The 17,193-nt window shown below is 46.3% G+C and overlaps 1 protein-coding gene across 1 annotated transcript; it reads left to right on the top strand.

Moving 5' to 3' along the window:
• Positions 1-4,400: 4,400 nt before the first annotated feature.
• PIGT (phosphatidylinositol glycan anchor biosynthesis class T) lies at positions 4,401-16,947 on the top strand. Its single transcript, XM_056844149.1, has 12 exons — positions 4,401-4,581; positions 6,084-6,261; positions 7,336-7,463; positions 8,126-8,226; positions 8,708-8,794; positions 9,678-9,765; positions 9,860-9,957; positions 12,086-12,251; positions 13,042-13,242; positions 14,041-14,206; positions 14,336-14,419; positions 16,631-16,947. The coding sequence occupies exons 1-12, from the start codon at positions 4,401-4,403 to the stop codon at positions 16,881-16,883; spliced, it is 1,731 nt and encodes a 576-aa protein (XP_056700127.1). The 3' UTR covers positions 16,884-16,947.
• Positions 16,948-17,193: the final 246 nt, after the last annotated feature.

The following is a 17,193-nucleotide window of genomic DNA, read 5'->3' as shown; positions in this document are numbered from 1 at the left end:
TGGCTGAACATGGACTGACACAAACAGGACACAGGGTCTTATTCCAAGACACTGAAAGACTGGACAATTCTACCAACTATTTTGTCAGATTGCACAGAGAAGCCATTGAAATTCATAAACATCAGCACAACTTTAACAGAAAAGAGGAGAGTTTAAGAATGAATAAGGCTTGGCTTCCTGCCCTGAAAAACCTCCAGACAAAGACAACATTCAACAATAGCCATACAGATTAGCTTTGGATTACACACATTAACAGATCACTTCAGGATACAATGGTTCCATATTAACATACCATACCCTCATTAGCACATTATCTTGATACTTACAGGACAATACTTTTGCAGGACAATACTCAGCTCAAACCCAACCCTTTCTGACTATATATTACTCTTCCTACACCCTTGACACTGAGAGACACTGTCCTTCAGTGTTACTACTCTGAAGATGCCTGCCACAGTTGCTGGCGAAACGTCAGGAAAGAAAATTCCAACACCACGGTTACACAGCCCGGATAACCTACAAGAACCAATAACACTATGATATTTTCTGTTCTGCGGGAGCAATGTGAGTAACTGACTTTGATCTCCAGTTCTCCAAATCACCTATACCTCCACTTTTTGTACTTCACTCCGCTTTTTATTTCCGATGTCCTCATTCGTACACTCGCCAGGCTGGATCTATTATGGAGACTTATTCAACTCACCATGAAAAATAATTACAAATGTATTGACTGTCTGGCAATATCTGATAAGCCTGTGCAAGCGTCGCACAATCGGCCCTTGGGGCAATCTGGGAACGCTGGGCTAAATGCATCTCCTGGACAGGCCTGCTGAGATGCTATTTCACGTTGGCACAGAAATGCCACTGACAAGAGAACAGACATTTCAAAAGTGCTGATAAAGAAGAACTTTCGATCAGCTCAAGCCTCTTAAACTCCACGGGAATCTAAACAGATGCCAAGGTCTGCAAAACCTTCCCCTCCAAGCCAAGAAAAGCTGACCAAGGTCAGGATGTGTCTCAGAGCAGCAGCTGTGGATTTCAAAGCAAAACAATCCAGTTAGTTCTTTAACTACAGGGTATGGTTGACATCTCCATGCGAATATCATTAGGGTTCCCAACAGCCTAGAGAAAGAAATGTTCTGTCTCTTCAGTCAGGGCTTAGTCATGTTATTTGCCAGCTGATGTTATTTATCTCCATGTCATAAAAAGCTTCACCTGTCCATCTCCACACATAAAGCCTGTATTAAAGGGACAGAACATTTTTCTCCAGGCTTGTTGCAACTCTAAATAAGTATTATAATTATCAAGAGACCCTTGTCAAAAGGAGGGGCCCAGGCTCAGTGGCAGAGCATCTGCTTTGCATGGAGAAGGTCCCAGGCTTGTGTGTGTGTAAAGTGCCGTCAAGTCGCAGCCGACCTATGGCGACCCCTTTGGGGGTTTTCATGGCAAGAGAGGCTTAGTTGTCAGCATTTCCAGTTAAAATGACTAGGCAGTAGGTGATGTGAAAGACCTCTGCCTGAGACCCTGGAAAGTCACTTCCTCTCAGTAATCAATGACTTTGATAGGCCCATAGTCTGATAAAGCAGCTTCATGTGTATTCTGACCCCAGAAACATGATAGTAGTAGTAGTAGTACCAAGGAACAATGGGAGAAGTCCCAGTCATGAGAAGGTAATGAAGGACTTTTAAATGCTGCAGCTTCAAGAGTTACTAGCCTATCCAAGCCACCACATTGCTAAAAAATGGATAAAGATCACAGCAACATGTTTTCACCTTTCCTTTATATCGATGCTCAGCTTGATGTTTGAATGCTAGTAGGGAAACTGATATTAAATCTAGCCCTGTAGTGAATGCCAGGCATACTTTTTATTAAAAAGCTTGCACCCTACAAAGCTAAGAACATAAGAAAGGCCCTGCTGGATCAGACCAAGGCCCATCAAATCCAGCAGTCTGATCACACAGTGGCCAACCACGTGCCTCTAGGAAGCCACAAACAAGACAACTGCAGCAGTACCATCCTGCCTGTGTTCCACCGCACCCAATATAATAGGCATGCTCCTCTGATACTAGAGAGAATAGGTATGCAGAATGACTAGTATCCATTCTAACTAATAGCCATGAATACCCCTCTCCTCCATTAACATGTCCACTCCCCTCTTAAAGCCCTCAAGCTGGCAGCCATCACCACATGCTGGGGCAGGGAGTTCCACAATTTAACTATGCATTGTGTGAAAAAATACTTCCTTTTATGTTTTGAATCTCTCACCCTCCAGCTTTAGCAGATGACCCCGTGTTCTAGTATTATGGGAGGGAGAAAAACTTCTCCCTGTCCACTCTCTCCAAACCATGCATAATTTTATAGACCTCTATCATGTCTTTTCTTAGCCGCCTTCTTTCCTAGCTAAACAACCCTAAGCGTCTTAACCACTTCCCATAGGACAGTTGCTCTAGTCCCCTAATCATTTTGGTTGCTCTTTTCTGCACCTTCTCAAGCTCTGTAATATCCTTTTTTAGGTGTGGTGACCAGAACTGTACACAGAGGGCCATGGCTTCCTTTATAGAGTCAATCCATCTCATGTTGGGTCTTCCCCTTTTCCTGCTGCCCTCAACTTTTCCTAGAATGACTGTCTTTTCCAGTGACTCTTCTCATAATGTGACCAAAATACGATAGCCTCAGTTTAGTCATTTTAGCTTCTAGGGTCAGTTCAGGGGTGATTTGTTTTTTTGGCAGTCCACGGAATCCGTAACACTCTCCTCCAACACCACATTTCAAAGGAATCTATTTTCTTCCTATCAGCTTTCTTCACTGTCCAGCTTTCACACCCATACATAGTAATAGGTACTTTAAAGTACCACAAGTCTTCGTTTTGTTTCTGCTGCAACAGACTCTGTAGGACTTATTTCAGAGTAAACATACCCGCTTAGGATGGCATTGTAAAAACTGCCGGTCTTTACAATGCCATTAGGCTCATTTAAAAAAACAACAACACCCAAAACTTTTCTCCCTGCTATCAAACCATGTAGCTCCTTGCCCACAGTCCCGTCACATGCCAAAGGAGGGCACTTCCAATACCAGTGTCTCCACTTTTCTTTTAAAAAATAAAGCCAGTAGGCTGTTAAACAAATAAGAAGAAATTGAATTCGGAAGGGATTTAAAGTACAATTTGAACATTAACTGGCAATTAAAAGCAACAAAACTTTGATAAAGCGCTTTGCTTACCTAGGTGCTATTTCAAATAAGGTCCCTGTTTTAACCATACCGTTGGCATAAGAATACATTGCCATCTGAAAGCTTGTTATCACTTTTCTGTTTGGGAGCACATACGGCTTCTTCCCCTAACAGCATATCAGCCTCATGTTTAAGGTTGCCAACCTCCAGGTACTAGCTGGAGATCTCCTATTACAACTGATCTCCAGCCGACAGAGATCAGTGCACCTGGAGAAAATGGCCGCTTTGGCAATTGGACTCTGTGGCATTGAAGTCCCTCCCCTCCCAAACCCCGCCCTCCCCAGGCTCCGCCCCAAAAATCTCCCGCAGATAGTGAAGAGGGACCTGGCAACCCTAGTTGAAGGTGTTGGGGTGTATAGCATGAAACTGACAAAATTCTGTTTTCGTAATTTTTGTTCTACTTGGTGTCTTTGCTGCTATTCTATTCCTCCGCAGCCCACTGGAAATACTTAATGAAGTGTATTTTTTCCTTTGCAGCTGGTGTCACCCTCAATGAAACTCTCAAGGTTTGTTTTTTTGTCTGTTTGTTTTCATTTCTGTGACTTACTTTGGGTCCCAGTTGACCTGCTGGATCAGTAAAGAACGTTGGGTTGGAGTTTTAAACGCACAATAGACATAATTTTCATCAATTACTAGTAAATTGCATCAGATATAATGAATAATCTGACACTATTTTCGTGGAAGTGGAAGCCAATCTTAGTGGTCATTCATGGTACAGGATTCCATAGTTATTACTGAAAGTAGACTGCTTTGGTTGTCTGGCTGGCAGCAGGGTTGCCAACCTCCAGGTACTAGCTGGAGATCTGCTATTACAACTGATCTGCAGCTGAGAGATCAGTGCCCCTGGAGAAAATGGCCGCTTTGGCCATTGGACTCTATGGCCTTGAAGTCCCGCCCCTCTCCAAACCCCGCCCTCCTCAGGCTCCGCCCCAAAAACAGTGGCGAAGAGGGACCTGGCCAGCCTACTCATGTGACGAACGACGGTTAGAAATTTTCCCGACAGGCGTTGCGCGCGTCGGCGGCTCAGCCCGAACCCCACCGGCGTCTCAGAACCCAGTTCGCTATTGGTTGGCGGGAGAATGGAGGCGGGAGCACAGGCACCCGCTCCCCTTTTCCATTGGCTACGGCCAAACAAGCCGTGAAAGAGCTTAGCCTCGGCACGGGCGGAAGGGATGGAGCAGGCCCAAGCGCTGCTGCTGGGGCTTCTGCTCCTGGCGCCGGCGGAGAGAGCGGCCGAGCCCCTCCGCGATGCCCTGCGGGAGGAGTTATTGCTCAGCCCCCTCCCTTCCGGCGACCTGGCCGCGACTTTCCAGTTCCGGACGCGCTGGGACTCCGACCTGCAGCGGGAGGGCGGTAAGGGGCGTGGCCACCGGGGAAGGGCGGGGCTTAGTGCAGCGAGTCAAGGGGCCATTGGGTGGCGGCCTTGTTGGGCGGGGCGAGGCAGCTGGAGGGGGTTGTTGTGTGGGGTTGCTGGTCGGTGCAGGGTAATGTGCTTTAACTCTCAGTGGGTAGCCGTGTTAGTCTGTCTGCAGGAGTAGAAAAGAGCAAGAGTCCAGTAGCACCTTAAAGACTAACAAAAATATTTTCTGGCAGGGTGTGAGCTTTCGTGAGCCACAGCTCACTTCTTCAGAGACAGCTAGAATGCCATTCTAGCTGTCTCTGAAGAAGTGAGCTGTGGCTCACGAAAGCTCACACCCTGCCAGAAAATATTTTGTCAGTCTTTAAGGTGCTACTGAAATGTGCTTTAACGTTTGTGCTTTATGTGGTAAAGCCCAAAAGGAGGGATCTCGTGCTTTAAACGCCAGATCGAAGATGCAATCCCATACTTGTAAGGAAAATTAAACAGGTGTGACAGCGAAGTAAGCTCTGACTCCAAAAAGCTTGGAGGGATGTTAGGTCGTGATGCGAATTAGCTTCCTATCCAGTATGCAAGCATCAGACCCCCGTCGTGCGCATCTGGACGGCTATGCTTCAAAACACAAGTCAGGTTACAGCCCTGTTGAACTCAGTGAGATTTATTCCTGAATAAATATGCATAGGGCATTAGAAGGTGTAATGTATGTGCAGCACTTACTAAGATGGAGCAGAGGTGCTTCCCCCCCACGCACACTCAAATTGCAAGAATACCAAAAAAGCTGAGTGCACAAGGCGTCTTTGCTGTTCTTGTGGGCCATTCTCCAAAACAGGTTTGCTTGTTCGTTTACATCATTTATACCCTGCCTTTCCCCCAGTGATGATCCCAAGTGGCTTACAATATCCTTCCCTTCTCCCAACAACCCTGTGAGGTAGACTAGACTGAGAGGGTGCATGTGACTGACCGACCCAAGGGTACTCAGCAAGTGTCCATGGCAGAGTGGGCATTCAAACCTGGGTTTCTTAGATCTTAGTCCAATACACTAACCATGACTGCCTGTCCAAAAGAGGTTTTTTGACAAAGAGTGATCTTTTTGCATACTGGCCAAGCATGGTTGCTGCGCTGTCTGGGGAAGGGGATTCATGTATCTTGGCAGTTGGGAGAGTTCATGAAGTGCTGGCCAGGAATGGGAAGCAAAGCTGTGTCTGAAGGGTAACGTATCTTCAGACAGCAGTAACGCAAGCAAGACCCACTGGGGCAGGAAACGGGTTAACAGATTGAATGTGAAACCAGCACCAAGCAGCCATGTGCAGAGTAAAGGAGAGGCAAGTGGCTAGGCAGGCTGAGGGATGGGAAAGCAACTGACTTATATGTGCATGACTAGGAATGTACTGACTTTAGCTGAACCCTAGGATTGGGCTGCAGTGTGGGGTTGAAAGGGAGGGGAGCTTTTCTTCAAGATTTGTCTCAATGCTCCTGTTTCCCCCCCTACCTCTCCCAGTCTCTCACTACAGGCTATTCCCTAAGGTTCTGGGACAGCTCATCTCCAAGTATTCAGTGCGCGAGTTGCATCTCTCCCTTACTCAGGGCTTCTGGCGAACACGGAGTTGGGGGCAGCCATACTTGCAAGCTCCTGCTGGAGCTGAACTCTGGGTCTGGTTTCAAGAGTCTGTTGCTGAGTAAGTGCCGGAGATGATGCTTCGTAGTTGGTTGATCAGTCCCCTCACAGTAATTAAGGGGAAATATATGAGGGCTGTTAATATTTGTTTTTGAAATTTGTGAGCTGCTTTGAGCCTGACCTTGGTTGGGAAAGGTTGGGTAGAAGTCTAATAAATAAATAAATTGCATGTGAAGTGACCCTTGTGAATAATCTCATGAATGTCACTACAGACCAATGCAGTTCTGTATAAACTACCTGTTGCAGACTTAGAATATCCCAATGAATAATGCTGGGCCTACATTTTTGACGTTAAACCTGAAGGTTGTAGGCTTCAGATATGTGCCCAGAACTTCCAGTGTTCCATGCAAATGCTGCGTTGATCCTAAAACAACAGTTTGTTTCACAGCAAGGAATTTATTTATTTTATGGACTATGGCTAATTTCTCCTCCTTCCTTGATTTTATTATATAGATAGGTAGCAAGATTCATGAAGACTTGTGGCTTCCTTAAAAGGCTTAAAAACCATCCAGCTAATCTGCACAGACAAGGTGGCATTCAAAAGCCTGTTTCATAAAAGCAGCATTGATACTGCTTTCATGTACAGAAGTGGCTTTGGTTTGTCTTAAAACTCCAGTTCCAATAATGTCTCAGGTCCTCTTCTTTATTTAGCAACTTGGTCCAAGGATGACTTCAGAGCGCCTTCAAAAGGCCAGTGTTATCTCTAGCACTTGGAGACCCACTGTGACATCTGGGAACCCCAGCTATTAGATGCCGGGTGGCTTTTGTAATCTCTGAGCTGTGTTTGTACAAATTCTTGTTTATTAGGAATGTGAACTTCCGTATCACTGCTACGTATCACTGCTACGGTGTTCTGAAATATTGACACCGGGATGAAGGCGATGCTATCCAATACATATTTATTTTAAAGTGTTTGTGTATATTATAGAATTTCCACCAACAAAATGGTATTCAAAGTAATGTTCAACCCCAATCCCCATTTAAAATCTGACAATGCAGTTTAAAAGCAGTTTTTGTTAAAAACAAACATCAGTTTGGGGTACACCTTCCACAGATCCAGGTATTTATTTTCCAGTGTCGACAAGGCTTGGAAAGATCTCAGTAACATTCTCTCAGGGATATTCTGTGCCTCTCTGAACTTCATTGATTCCACCAACACAGTAATTCCAACAGCATCCTTCAAACCTCTGGGATTGGCTAATGGTGAGTGGGTGTGCGCGTGCCTGCTGTGCTGGCATGGAGGGGCTTGTTTCACACCAAAGAGTAGCACTTATTTGCTGTTTGTGCTCATTCCTTACATGATGCGCTGCTAGTAAGTGAGCTTGGAGGGTGATGGAAGTGTGTGAACTGCAGGTGGTGCCGCCCAAGATAGGAGGATTGGCATGGGGGGCGTTATAATTGGGGATGATAGTTTTTAGAGATTCTTCCTGGAAGTGCGATAAGGATTATTTGGGCTGGCTCTAGGGAAGAAAGGATAACTTAGGCTGGTGGAAGTTTTTACCTGTTATAGTTTATGTGCTAATTGATTTTGTTTTTATGAGTAGCTACTTTGTAAATCTTTGTATGTATTACAGTGCAGTCTTAAGTAGAGTTACAGTCTAATTCAGTGCTGCTGGTCTAGGACTTTTGGGCTAATCCACCTGGGCTGATATAGCTGCTGAGCAACCCTGGGCTATATTTGATGGTCTGACACCACTCCCTTCCCTTTTACGCCAAGGAATAAAGGGAGCTGGCCATGGCTTTTCTGCAAGCCTGGCAGATGCCACTTTCATTCAATGTGTGGTTACCATATTGCACACTTGAGTGCTTCTATGCACATGTCTGACTGGCTGCAAGGTTTCTGACCCCTCTGTCCCTTCATTCAGTTACAGATCATCGCTTCCTACGCTACGCTGTCCTGCCTCGTGAAGTTGTCTGCACTGAGAATCTCACACCCTGGAAGAAGCTATTGCCCTGCAGTTCAAAGGTGAACTTGGAGCCTGTAACATTGCATGTTTTGCTCCTCGGGTCGCCACCACCACATGCTGTCACCCAGAATTCCCTTGTCCTGTTGGGAAGGATCCATTGCTCAGTGGCAGAGCATCTGCTTTGCATGCAGAAGATCCTAAGTTCGGTCCCTGGAGTCTCCGCCTAAAAGAATTGGGCAGTAGGTCACATGGAAGACCTCTACCTGAAACCTTGGAGAGCTGCTGCCAGTCAGAGTGGGCAATACCAACCTTGAGAGCCTAAGGGTCTGGCAACTTCATGTGGTCAAATATTTTTGGATGATTGGTGCTAGTGTTAAGGAGGTTCTGATTCCTTCCCAGTTAGGGCAAGTAGTTGCGAGGGAGAGAGTTTTCTTTCCCAAAGTGTATGTGGTTTCTTAAGTCACTGATCTGTTTGGGGGGATTCTTTGCAGTAGATTTTTAGCCATATTTTCTTTACTCTCTCCTCTCCCCCCACCCCAGGCTGGCCTGGCTGTGTTGCTGAAGGCTGAGCGCCTCTTCCACAGCAGCTATCATTCGCAAGCTGTGCACATCCGTCCCATCTGCAGGGTGAGTCTGACTTTGATGTAAGGGGAGTCTGTAGTAAGGGGAGGAATTGGGCAAGATTGAGCAAAACAGCGGGATGGATCCCACACCGTTTCTGTGTCCCTCACCTTCACTGACTTCGGGTGACACATATAATTCATATAATTCTGATTCTGCTTTGCTTCTGCTCTGGAATATTTCCTTTAAAACACCTTTAGGATAGAGAAAATCCCTCTCTTTCCCCTCTTCTGATTTTGTTTTTTGTCTGTTTGCTTAAGATTAGGCCCTTTATTGGGAACATGATGTTTGCTACAAAAAATCCACAGCATTTGAAATCTACCCATTGTTTTAGAATCGTTAAGAAAAGTAGCTTTTGTAACTGATTTGTGTTCCCAGGTCGTTCGAATGGAAATTGCGGTGGCTTGCTGCTGAAAAAGGTTACATTAACTAAATATTAGACCAGAGCGTGTAAACACTGTGATTTAGAAGGACATCTGTTTTGTATTTGCTAAATTGGTGCTCTAATACTGTGGTTCATGTGATTTTCTAATGATTAATTCAATTGTGAAATTTATTGCCATGGATGTAGCGATGGCCAAAAGCACCAATGGCTTTAAAAAGGGTTGGACATATCCATGGAGGGGAGGTTCATCAGTGGCCACTAGTCATGGAGACTAAAGAGAACTTCCATATTCAGAGGCAGCAAATCTCTGAGTACCAGTGCCAGGAGGCAACCTCAATTGAAAGCCTTGATAGCAGTTTCCTGTTTGTTGGCCCTCCAGGGCAACTGATTGCCCACTGCATGGAACAGGAACTTGGTCTGCTCCAGCAAGGCACTTCATTGTGGTTTTTGTAGTATTTTCTTAAAATTCTTGGTTTTTCTTTTCCTTCTGGCCTTCTTTCTTAGGATGCTGCTTGCCTAAGCACTTCGTGGGAACTCAGACAGACCCTCACAGTTGTTTTCGACAGCTTTGCCTCCGGTCAAGGGAAAAGAGGTAACTCGAACCTGCCCTGTAGAGAATTCCGTCTCTTGAGTGGCTACCCCTCTTTATTGTGCTGGTGACCTCTTGTGTCCATCTTCCACCGCAGACTGGACCCTTTTAAAGATTTTCTCTCGCACTCTTACTGAAGCGTGTCCCCTGGCGTCTCAAAGCAAGATCTATGTTGACATTTCAAGCAAAGGCCAGGTAAGTTTTTTTTTCCATTCAGCTGTTTTCTGATAATGGTGGAATAGTATGATGTTAAGAAATAGCCAGATGCAAATTTCCTTGATTGCCTACTCTGTGGTATGTGTCAGGATCAGGCGTCTGTCCCTAGCATCCCATAAGCAAACTCAGCCAGGCAGGTAGTCCTGAAGCAGTAATACTTTATTAGGATATGCCATATCCTGAAATGGCCTTGATCTCAGTTCTGTCTGGGTGAAGGATCTTGAATGGAAGTAACCTAGCTAAATGTATGTTGTTGGTGCCCTGATCTGAATGGCCCAAGCTAGCCCAGTCTTGTCAGATATCAGAAGCTAAGGAGGGTCAGCCCTGGTTAGTACTTAGATGGGAGACCACTGAGGAAGTCCAGGATTGCTGCTCAGAGGCTGGCAATGGCAAACCATCTCTGAACCCTACAAGGGTCAACACCATAAGTCAGCAGTGCACTTTCACAATAATCTGTGGATCTGGAGTGAGGTGTCACCAGTATGTAAATGATGCCCGGCTCCATTTCTCCCTGAGCCAGGTGAACCTATAGAGATCTGAACAAATGCCTAGAGAAGGTATTGGGATCAATGAGTGCCAGTAAACAGGAGCGCAGTCTGGACAAGACTGACTCACTCTTGGTCAGTGACCCAAGTCACTCAAGAGTTGAGGTGTCAGGCTGCCCTGGACATTCCTGCACCCTCTGAAGGAGCCAGTTTGTAACTGGACCCTTGGCTACAGCTGGAGGTTCAGGTCTCCTCTGGGGCATGTCATGCCCTTTTTATCAGTCTCAACTGATATACCAGCTATAGTGGTTTCTGAAAATTGTGATCTGTCTGCAATGTTCCACCCTATGAACAAATCCAGGTTTTGTTGTTACAATACGGTTTATGTGGGGCTGCCTTTGAAAGCTGTTTGGAAACTGTAGTTGGTCCCAAATGCAGTTATTGGGAACCGGGTATAGGGATTGTACCACCCCCTAAACTGAAGAATCTGCACTGGCTGCCTGTTTTCATCCAGGCACAATTTAGAGTGATGGTTCTTACCGTGAAGGCCCTAAATGGCCTGGGGGCAGGGTAATTGAAGGACTGCTTCCTCCTACAGCCAGTTAAGAACCACTTCCTAAGTCCTGCTCTCAAAGCCCTTGCCTGCAGAGGTGAGGTGGCAATTGTAAGTGGGAGAGGGGCCATGGCTCCAGGTAGAGCATCTGCTTGGCATGCAGAAGGTCCCAGGTTTAGTCCCCGGCATCTACAGTTAAAGGGACCAGGCAAGTAGGTGATGTAAAAGACCCTGGAGAGCCGCTGCCAGTCTGAGTAGACAGTACTGATTTTGATGCAGCAAGGGTCTGATTCAGTATAAGGCAGCTTCATATGTTCATGCGGGACGGCTTTTTCAGTGGTGGCCTTTGGAATGCCCTCCCCTTGAAACTCACTTGGCACCTACTTTATTGTCCTTTAGGTTCCAAGCCAAAATATTTGTGTGTTTTTTTAAAAGTAAAGGTCCTCTGTGCAAGCACTGGATCATTCCTGACCCATGGGGTGATGTCACTTCCCGACGTTTTCTAGGCAGACTTTGTTTATGGCGTGGTTTGCCAGTGCCTTCTCCAGTCATCTTCCCTTTACCCCCAGCAAGCTGGGTCCTCATTTTACCGACCTCGGAAGGATGGAAGGCTGAGTCAACCTTGAGCCGGCTACCTGAAACCAACTTCCGTCGTGATCGAACTCAGGTTGTGAGCAGAGCTTGGACTGCAGTACTGCAACTTACCACTCTGCGCCATTTGTTTTTACCCAGGCTTTTAACTGGGGGGTTCCATTTTTTAGGCTGTTTTTTATGGTCTGCTTCTAGCCTGAGGACTCTTTTGTGGATGCCCTTTTCAGGTTGCTGGATGGTTTTATGGCTTGTTATGACATTGATCATTCTTACTTTTGTTTTTATTAATTTATGGCATTGTTTGAGCCACCTTGAGTTGGTCGTTAGGGAGGCAACATACACGTTTTCTCAATAAAGCATAGTTGTATTGTATTACCAGCCATTGAGACTAGGTGTTCATGGATTTAGCACAAGTGGCATATGAAGGGGTTGACTGTTTTTCTGATGGCTGATGAGTATGGTGCCTCTGTGTTTTCAGGAGAACGAGTCACTAGAGGTTTTTCCAGCTCCCCAGTCTGTACATGAAGCATCTGTCCTAGGAAGCCGAAGGACCTATGCAGTCTACGACCTCCTGGACCCAGGACTCTTTAATGTGTCTCGCAGCCTCAACATGCAGCTGAAATGGAAGCGGCCACAAGATGGCTGTGAGTGATCTGTGACTTTGCTACCTTTAATGCAGACTTCCTCTTCAGTCCTTTGCCAATAAGTATTGTTGGTACAGTATGTCTCTCTTTCCCCCCCCCTGCTAGAACTGTCTTTGAAAGCATCCTTCCTGTTCAGAGCTTAGATCACCCCTGTGGTGACATGAACACATGAAGCTGCCTTATACTGAATCAGACCCTTAGTCCATCAAAGTCAGTATTGTCTACTCTGACCGGCAGCGGCTCTCCAGGGTCTCAGGCAGAGGTCTTTCACATCACCTACTTGCCTGGTCCCTTTAACTGGGGATGCCGGGGATTGAACCTGGGACCTTCTGCATGCCAAGCAGATGTTCTATCACTGAGCCACAGCCCCTCCCAGTGTGTGCTACCAGTGTGTTAAATCTGGTCAGATTATCAATAAAAGACCAAGGGATCTCAGGAGAAACTGCATTAGGCAGGCAACATAAACAGTTCAGAGATTCACAGTTGCTACTGCTGTCTTCTCGAACAGAAGGAGCTGGCTAGAGCATCCATATTAGCAGATGGTGCTCTGAATACTTGCTGCCAGTTCAGAATGCAGAAAGGGAGAATCCAATACAATTGGGGTAGCTGAAGGACCTTTTCCTGTAGAGTAGGATCTGGAGCTTCATCCTGCCTTCTAATAGGAGAGAAAGATTATTTGCGCTATTCCCCCCCTCCCCCCTGGTAGTGCTACATCAGAGTGGAAGCGATATTTTGCATCCGTACCTATAGCTGAAGCTTATTTCCTAACTGCTGTGTTTCCTTCCTGCAGTGGATCTGGCAGCACCTGTGCTCCACGCTCAGCGCTACGTGAGCGGCTACGGCCTTCAGACCGGAGAGATCAGCACTATTGTCTATAATGCACACCCATACCGGGCTTTCCCTGTGCTGTTGCTGGAGACGGTGCCCTGGTACCTGCGGCTCTACATTCATACGCTGACCATTATCACAAAGGGAAAGGAAAACAAACCTAGTAAGGATGAGCCCCTTGCAATCCAAGATGAAAAGTATCAGTAAACATTTACAGTGGTGATGCATTTTTTCCTTTATAATACACTTTAGCATTAATCTGAATGCAAGGCAGTAGCATGGAGGAAGGCTATGTTCAATGCATGTACCCAGCACTAGCCCATAAAAATGCCGTATGCACAACCCAGTGTTCACAGTCATATCATCAGAGCCTGGGTGCATGCAATTTGCACGTGTGTTTGCTTTGTTCTGATCTGGAGCAAAACATGATCATGCTTCCCCCTCTGTGCAAATTGTCTGTATATCTGTGCATTGTATGTTCAGGACTAGTTATGTCATAGTGCTTTGTTTTTTGGTTACTTTAAGCACATCTGGCGATGGCATTCCCTGTTAGTTTGATAAGGAAGAGTAAGGATTTTTTCCCCCTGTGTAGTATGACACTGTGCAGTAGATAATAAACTTCTGTTTGTGCATGTTTACTCAGGTGAGGGAGCATCCCATTTGATTCCATCGCACTTGGTTCCACATAGGTGTGCTTAAGGATTGCAGCCTTAATACCTCTGCTGATCATTGTCTGTGCTCGGTTTTCTTCCATAAGAGCCTGAAACTGGGACAATATCTTGAACAGTGTAGATCATCTTGAACAAAGACACTGGAGGCTGTTGGGGGAATGCATTGTGGTCCGCGTTTTCTCCAAAGCTGTGGCAGGGGAGGGAGTTGTCATCAGGTCCCAAAAAGGGCCGTTATGCAGCCATCAAGTTGGCAAAGGGTTTATGATGATCACATGTCTATTTGGCACTAGGTTATATCCACTATCAGCCCGCTCAGGACCGGCGGCACCCTCATCTCCTAGAGATGCTGATTCAGCTGCCGGCAAACTCCGTCACAAAGATCAACATCCAGTTTGAGCGGGCCTTGCTGAAGTGGACAGAATACACACCTGACCCCAACCATGGCTTTTATGTGAGGTAAGGCCGTGGCAGTCTTGGGCGAGGCAGCCTCGGTGTTTGTCTGCCTTGGCGTCAGTTTCCTCCAACTTATTTCCCCAGCGGGGCTAAAACCTATGTAACATCACCGCTTTGTTTTTCTGCCCGCAGTCCATCTGTCCTGAGTGCCCTGGTGCCGAGCGTTATTGCCATGAAGGAGGAAGACAAAGAGCTGAGTCCCCTCTTTGCTTCGCTGTGAGTGCATTGGGGCATCTGGTCCAAATAGGGAGAAGGGGAGGGTGGAAATGACTTGATTGGGATTAGTATTTCGCTACCTCTGCAGATGTTTTCTATTATTCCTGGAGCAAGATAATTCTCTGCATGACGAGCTGTAAAACATCAACCTATGGGTAAGAATTGCTGGTGGGTGTACCTAGAATGTAGTCTGAATGCAGCCAGGAAGTGTGTGGGCCTGCAGCACACTCTCAGACTCCTAGTCATGGTTAAGTGAGGTTAGATTGTGTCTGCACTTGGCCAAAGATGCTGGATAAGGATATCAGGAGAACTTTCCCTGTGTGCATTCTGTGGGTGGGGCTGGTGTGTTGTCCGTCCCCCCTGGCCGCCACATGTTGTCTTCCAAAAAATTTCTGTGGTTTCCTTGTCGCTGCTGCACCTGCCAATTCTGTACAATGCCAGCAGGGCTTCCCCTGTGGTCGGCTTTCTTGCATTTTTCCCTACCCCAGTCCCCTGTTGTAACTAACATGCTACCATGTGGCTTTTTGTTTTTACCTTGTATTTTGTTTTTGTTTTTACTTTATGTCATAATAATGACCTGTCCTGTGTGTGTGTGTGTGTAAAGTGCCGTCAAGTCAGAGCCGACTTATGGCGACCCCTTTTGGGGTTTTCAAGGCAAGAGACTAACAGAGGTGGTTTGCTAGTGCCTTCCTCTGCACAGCAACCCTGGTATTCCTTGGTGGTCTCCCATCCAAATACTAACCAGGGCTGACCTTGCTCAGCTTCTGAGATCTGACGAGATCAGGTTAGCCTGGGCCATGCAGGTCTGGGCAGATCCTCTGAATTCCTGGCTTCCATGTTTTTTAAAGGAAATCTAAAAAAAACAAACCCTTTTTGTTTCAGAGATGTGAGTGAAAAGGTATATTCTCCACAACAAAAAGGGCTAGAATTTTTTTAAAAATGAAAGCAGAACTAGTAGACAGATCACTGTAACATTTTAACTCTATAGTGATTGATAAGAGCCAGCGTAGTGTAGTGGTGAAGAGTGCTGGAATAGTATCTGGGAGACCCAGGTTCGAATGTGCACTTGTGCCATGGAAGGTCACTGGGTGACCTTGGTCCAGTAATACTCTTTTGGCTTAATCTACTTCACAGAGTGGTTGTGAGGGGAAAAATAGAGGAGAAGAGAATTATGTAAGCCACCTTGGGTCCCCATTGGGGAGAAAGGCGGGGTATAACAGGATAAATAAGTGACTGGTTTTAGTGGCTAGAGTACTAAAAAGCAGTTTCAGACAGATTTTTGCTTCATGCTTACTCTCCATCAGCCTGCCTACCTGTGTGTGTGTAAAGGGCTGTCAAGTCGCAGCCAACTTATGGGTGACCTCTTATAGGGTTTTCAAGGCCAGTGGCTAACAGAGGTGGTTTGCCAGTGCCTTCCTCTGCATAGCAACCCTGGTATTCCTTGGTGGTCTCCCATTCAAATACTAACCAGGGCTGACCCTGCTTAGCTTCCAAGGTCTGACAAGATCGGGCTATACCATGCTGCCTTCCCTCCCCTACCCACCTGTACCACGCCGTAAAGCACTTTCTTCATGGGAGCTATAAAGGTGGGGTGGTCAGCAGGCTTCAGTTCAGCTGTCCCTGGCATCAAACCCTACCTATATTATTTCGTAGGGTTGTATCATAATGGGAGTCAGAGGTTTATGTCGAAGCAGAGTCTTGGCCACTTTTAACATTCTCCAGTTCTGTCATTCTTCCTCGCAGGCGAGGCTGTAGTAGAACTGCATTTCTTGACCTCTGTGTCTTTTGAACAAGAGCTGTAAGTTTTCAAGCCACTCTCCATGGTTATCCGAGGGAGAAAAGGAAAGCTAAGACTTTTGGGAATCCAAGTTGTGGCTCAGATTCTAGATACCACGCGGGGTTCTATATGGATGGGATTGCAGAGAACATAGGACTGGTTCAGTTGCTGACATGTTACACTGCTGTCACAAGGCTGTACCACTTCTCTGTGTGTGAGGGGGAAGGGGATTGTTGCTTCTTTAAAATTGCTCGCAATGTCAACATTTTCCACGTGGAAAACTAATTTGTGATTTTAATATGGGTCTTGCCTACAGCCCCACCCCAGTCCCCTATTTAGAAGAGGTACAGCCTCATGGGGGGAATGTGCCACATAATTCACAGTGTCTGAAATGAGCCCTGCCCCATCGGCTCATCCTTCCTTTCCATCTCCAGGTTTCCTTCCTTGGATGGCTCCAGCTACTTCGTACGCCTCTACACAGAACCGCTGCTGGTGAACCTACCGACGCCAGACTTCAGCATGCCGTATAATGTCATCTGCCTGACCTGTACCGTGGTGGCCGTGTGCTATGGTTCCTTTTATAACCTCCTCACCAGAACGTTCCATGTGGAAGATCCCAGCAAGGGAGGACTAGCCAAGCGCCTGGCAAACATAATCCGTAAATTGAGGGGTGTCCCTCCTCTTTGAAGGTGGCTAGCACAGCCACCTTTTGAGAACCCTGCCGCCAGGACTTGTGGGGGATGAGGCTGGGAGAGGACAGGCAGGGCCCTGTCCTCAGACAGCTAGAACCAACATCGCTGTTGATCCATCCCCGTAGCTTTCTAATTCCTGAACAGCCAACAGACCCTCTGTCATTTTCCTTATTGATGGGTTTTTTCCTTTAATTTATTTACAGCCCAGCAGATTAAAAAAAAAACTTTGTTTCACCAACCAGAGATTTCCGTACTCTACTGACTACATAACAAAACTTTGCCACAGTGTGAGAAATACTAAAATC

The sequence above is a fragment of the Euleptes europaea genome, chromosome 2 (assembly GCF_029931775.1).
Source record: "Euleptes europaea isolate rEulEur1 chromosome 2, rEulEur1.hap1, whole genome shotgun sequence".
NCBI classification, from domain to species: Eukaryota; Metazoa; Chordata; class Lepidosauria; order Squamata; family Sphaerodactylidae; genus Euleptes; species Euleptes europaea.
This window is presented reverse-complemented; position numbering and strand designations above follow the sequence as displayed.